Source organism: Chenopodium album, chromosome 26, assembly GCF_948465745.1.
Source record: "Chenopodium album chromosome 26, dcCheAlbu1.1, whole genome shotgun sequence".
Taxonomy (NCBI): Eukaryota; Viridiplantae; Streptophyta; class Magnoliopsida; order Caryophyllales; family Amaranthaceae; genus Chenopodium; species Chenopodium album.
This window is the reverse complement of record NC_137859.1, coordinates 12,012,201-12,018,089: the sequence shown is the minus strand read 5'-3', so window position 1 is coordinate 12,018,089 and position 5,889 is coordinate 12,012,201. Positions and strand designations below refer to the sequence as shown.

Here is a 5,889-nt window from a genome sequence, read left to right as displayed (position 1 = left end):
ATGACAATATTTTTTCTTCTATTATGCCTAACTTCGTCGATATACAACGTCGATGGCAAACCTAAATTACAGGGTGGCCCTGGAATTGGTCCTCCGGCTACACCGGTACCGTCTGGAGCAGTTTTTGATATCACCAAACATGGTGCTACACCTGGTGCTGCTGATGATACCGACGATGAAGGAGAATCTGCCAATTCTTTGGTATAGTTTTCATTGATTTTGGTATTGTATTTTACGTAGGAACAATAGTTTTACTAGTTCGTTTGGCGGGTTATAACAAATGACAATGTTGAAGATGAAAATTATAGTAATTTTTCAACGAACTATGAATTCTGCTAATATTCATGATAATGCAACTCATTCTAAACATTTAATTTTCTTCTTAAATTTTATTGAGCATTGTCATAGGATAGCATTTGCACATAAATTCTTTTTCATTATTGTCAAAAAATATATAAAAAAAATGCAAAAAATTACTACCTCTTAAGAATAGCCAAAATGGTCATATATGGTTTCTAACCTATTGGATGCAAATTTTAATTGGAATTTAGGGTATAAATTTTGACTATCCAATAGCCACATATAATGAAATTATGCATATTTCATATTATTATTACAAGGTTTTTTTTTTTTTTCAAATTTTTTTTTAATTACTATCATAAATGACTAATCATCTATCTCTCTTCTGATTCCTAAAAAAAAAAAAAAACTATCTCTCTTCTGATTTGAAAGATAATAATAAAAAGGAAATTTTGTCAGAAAAAACCATTTATAACAACTATTTTGTTGGGAAAAACCTTATAAAAATTTTTTGGCAAGGAGAAACCAGATTGTAAAATATTTTTGTTGAAGACAACCAGATATCTCTAATCACTCAATTAATCACTAATTTACCCTTAATTATTCTAATTAGTCATAACTTTCACTAATTATTTAATAATTAGATTGATTTATAAATTAAAAAAAAAAAAAAAAAAACCAAAAACCACCCTTTCCTTCTCCCCCTCCCATGGCAGCACCCGGCCTCCCCTATCCCAAGCCACCGCCTGGAACCCCTCACCCCCTCCGAATTGAACCGACCCCCTCCCTTTCCCCTTCACCCTCGCCGACCACACCCTCCTCTAGAACCCAATTCCCCATTTTTCTAATTACTCTTTCTCTTTATATCTCTCCTCTTCTTCCCCAATTCACCATTTTCTCTATCCTCTTCTTCCCCAATTCAACATTGTTCAATTGTTGAAGCTATTGTCATGATTATGTTCATCTCATTTTCTCCCTCCTTCACTTCTTCCTATATTCCTTCCGTTATCGCATTCGGCTGCATTTTTCCGGCAGATTTTCTCTCTCCTCGGGTTGGAGTTGGGATGGATTCTGGGTTGTGGTTATGGAAGAAGGTGGTATTGGTGGGTGGTTTTTCGAATAAGGGTGGTCGGCGAGGGTAAAGGGGAGAGGGAGGGATTGCTGCCATGGGAGGGGAGAAGGAGAGGGTGGTTGAGTGGTGGTGGTGAGGGTGGTTTTTGATTTAATTTATAAATCAATTTAATTATTAAATAGTTACTGAAAGTTATGACTAATTAGAATAATTGAGGGTAAATTAATGATTAATTACGTGATTAGAAATCTCAGGTTGTCTTCAACAAAAATATTTTACAATGTGGTTTCTCCTTGCCAAAAAAATTTTAAAAGGTTTTTTCCAACAAATATAAATGGTTTTTTCTGACAAAATTTCCTAATAAAAAATCAAGCTATCCTAAATAGAATTGGTTCCAATTATCAAAATGAAATTGTTATTGAAATATATTCTCTACATATCAAATTACTTGTCATATTTTGATTGAATGCACATTTGCCAATACATAATCATGATCGTTATTATTTTTAATTACTATCTATTAATACAATTAAAAATATACAGAGTATATATCTAGAAAATATACATTTAGATAAACCAGATAAAATGTTAATTGCTTTTTAAATAGGAATAAACTTTTTATATGCTAGTAAAAAAAATGGTCAAATTAAAATATGTGAATAGTGTTAAACTAAAATCAAATTGTTACATGGTATAATAATTAAGAACAGAGGATGTATTACTTCCATTTATCCCATATATCATGTGTGCCTACTCCACACTTTGTTGTTTTTTATACACTCTTGTTTGATAGGCACACTTGTCACTGTTGTATTTTGATTAACGATATCTTTAATTATCAGTAACTATAAATCATGAAAAATCGATATTTAGTAACCGTTGTTATTGTTGTAGATAGTAAAATTGTCTAAGCCTTAGCTTATAAATACAAGTAATAACAAAATAAAGGTAAATTGCAGGCATTTATCCAGGCATGGAAGGCAGCATGTGGTGGCACAGGGGCAACAAGAGTACTAATTCCAAAAGGGATTTTTGTGACAGGTCCAGTTATTTTTGCTGGACCATGCAAAGCAAGAGTTACAGTTGAGATTCAAGGTAATGTGTTGGCTAACACTGATATTAGTCTCTACTCTGAGCCTCATGTCATCATGTTCGAGAATGTCGAAGGTGTCACCTTAACCGGTACCGGTGTCGTCGACGGCCAAGGTGCTAAACACTGGCAGAGCAACGATTGCTCTAAGAATTCCAATTGTGCCGCGCTGCCTACTGTAAGTTAATGGTAACCATCTCTTTGGTAGGTTTTAGTAAATCATGAAATGGTCATGAATTTTTTTTTTACTAATAAGTTTTTCAAAAGAAATTTTCATGTCATATGTTTATGCCTTTTATGGTAATGCTCGTACATTTTGAAATATATACCATTTTTATTGTTTTATCGGTTACATTTTAATATTATGTTGAATTATTTTGATACTATTCAAATAAAAAACCTTTATAGTTAAAAAAAAAATGTTTTTACCCCCTATTTTTCTTTTCTACATATTTCAATACATTTACTTTACCACAATTATCTTCAATAGAAAGTTACCAATAAATTAAACACATATTTTCTCATTTTTGTTAAAATCATTAACATGAAAATTCATTTGGGTTTTGTAGTCCATCAAATTCCATAGGGTGAACAACAGTGTGATTGAAGGAGTTCAATCTGTAAATCCCATGTTTTTCCATATGTTTGTTAGCAATTGCCACAATGTGACAATTCGTAACGTGAAGATAGCAGCTCCATTTAATAGCCCTAACACTGATGGAATTCATATTGGGAGCTCCGATCTCGTTACTATCGCCGATAGCCTAATTGGCACCGGTGACGATTGTGTCTCTATAGGCCATGGATCTAGACAAATCACGGTCACGGGTGTCACCTGTGGTCCCGGACATGGTATCAGGTAATTACACAATTTCTTTTACGAGAATATTAGCTTCGTGCTTGAATTACATACTAGAAATTTAAAAATCTCTGTTACAATTAATTGCTACATTGTCCTTGGATTCGATACACTTTTACTAAAGTTGGATTGTTACCATTTTAGAAAATGTGACAAATAATTTAAAACTTCAAAATTGAAATACAGATTATGATTTTCACCCTAGACCAGGCCATGGTTTATTTTTTCTTCGTCTTAGACATTTGGGTAGATTATTATTATCTTTGAAAATAAGCTTAGCTCCCAAATACACCTAATAGTCTATATATCTATGAATCTATGATCGCGCAATGGCGCTTTAAATGCTAATTAAGTTGATTGATTAATTGAAGAAATATGTTAATAACGCTCTGCTTCAAGATACCCTTATCGTCTATTTGGTAAGTGGTTTTATGATGATAATGAGAATGAATTTGTATGAGAATTTATAAAAAAAAATATTTAATGTTTCTTGCCATCTTGTCACCTTTAATTCTTTAAATTTGACACATTGCAAATTCAAAATTAATTATGTAATTTATAGGTGAATGTTGATGTGAGATAACTAGATTTCAACGAGGTTGAACATATATAGTGTCAAAGATTTAATATCAACTACAACAGTTTAAGCATCAAAACATTATAAATTATGATAATAATTTTCATGAAAAGCTAATTTAATGTTGATGTTTAAATTCTTATGTATAAATGCATGTTTGATTTATAATAGCGTGGGAAGCCTTGGAAAGTATAATGACGAGTTAGAAGTAGTAGGGGTGCTAGTTAGAAATTGCACTCTAAGTGGAACAACAAATGGTGCAAGAATCAAGACTTGGCCAGGAAATAAGGCAAATAAAGCTTCTGCAATCACATATGAAGATTTGATTATGGATCATGTAAAAAATCCAATCATCATTGACCAACAATATGGCAAGAAAAAAAGTACTGAGGTAAAGGAAGCTTTAATTTACACTTTTTTTTTTTTTTTTTTCTACTCAAAAGATATTGTATGTGTCTGGACTCATGGTAAGACAAATATAAGTTATTTCATAGAAGTTTTTTTAACACCTCAATATTTTAATTTAGATATAAGCTTTTAAGTCTTTCATATATAAATTTTTTAAAATTTCATATAAGATATTGGACGTATACTTTTAGGGTGGGTGGACTCACAGTGGAATAGGCTCATAGTATACATTAAGACTTTGTTCTGTTCACATTGGACATGACTTGATCTGATTTTTAGATTTGACAAAACTTTAACCTAATTTGTATATACTGCAGTAATTGTAAGATAAAATCATCAAATGAGATGTCATTAGTTATATATTTAAATGTACTTTCCAATATGAAAATTTTATAATTTTTTTAGAAAAAATAAAAATACTTAATAATAATTAAATGCGAATAAATATATATGATTTGATTTGATTATTTATGAAATAAGCTGATATCAACTTAAATAAGTTGAACAGAACATAACTTAAGGGAGTTTATAAATTCGTCACTATTTCCCTATACAAGCACATATTTATTGTCTTTATTTTTAAAAGATACGTGGGAGACTTGATAATTAATCTATGATTTGTATATATTTTAGGCGTCTCATGTGAAAATTAGTGATGTGCACTTCAAGAACATAAGAGGAACCTCAGCCACAACAGAGTTGGTGACTTTTGCATGTAGTCCAGCATTACCTTGTGAAGGTATTGAGGTAGCCGATGTAAACCTCTCTTTTGAAGGAAAAGATGTGTTACATAAACTTAAAAAGCCACTTGGGGCAATTGGTAATTTGGCAACTACTTGTATAAATGCCAAAGTTATCTTCAATGGTAAGAATGAGGGTATTGGTTGCAAGTAGTTCATTATTTCATTCTAAAAATGAATTTGAAGATGAGTTTATGGCTAATTTTTATCTTGTACTCCTTTTTAATTTTAAAAGGCCAATACAAAGTGATAGATAGTGAGAGAATGAGAGAATGTAAAAGAGAATGATTTATTTTTTTTAATTGATTAAAGTGGCCTACTTTTGCATTTGTTATTATAATCTTTGGTTCATGCAGCCGACGTACCCTATTCTATTGGGAATAAGGCTCTGATACTGTTGTTGCTGTTATTGAATACTTATGAGAAGATTTTTCTTGTAGGATAATTTAATGTAAATTAGCACATTTTGCTTGTACATACGCTCATTTTCGGCCTTCCATTAGAAAAATTATTGTCTAGTATGCAAGGCTACAAGCTAATAAATTTGATTTAGTATCCTTAAATTTTATTATTGGTGTACGAGCTACTCTCAATTCTCACGATTTTTTTAACATACATTTTTGGCTCATACTTATACTCCCTATTACTTTCTTTTTAAAATTTTATACCACCTCTGTTACATATTATGTGCAATTTTAGCATATTATTATTATAAGATATAAAAAATTCAGAAGTTACACATATTGTGTGACGCATGTAGTATATTTTTTGCACTCCACGTCTATTTTACTTTTGTGGATTTTTTGGACAACTTTTCTATTGATCATTAGATGGCTTACCTTT

The 5,889-nt window shown here is 31.2% G+C and overlaps 1 protein-coding gene across 1 annotated transcript; it reads left to right on the top strand.

Annotated features, from left to right (window-relative positions):
- LOC145616813 (exopolygalacturonase-like) lies at positions 1–5,200 on the top strand. Its single transcript, XM_081671535.1, has 5 exons — positions 1–201; positions 2,332–2,640; positions 3,032–3,321; positions 4,070–4,289; positions 4,940–5,200. Exons 1-5 carry the CDS (start codon positions 1–3, stop codon positions 5,198–5,200), a joined length of 1,281 nt encoding a protein of 426 aa, XP_081527661.1.
- The last annotated feature ends 689 nt before the right edge of the window (positions 5,201–5,889 follow it).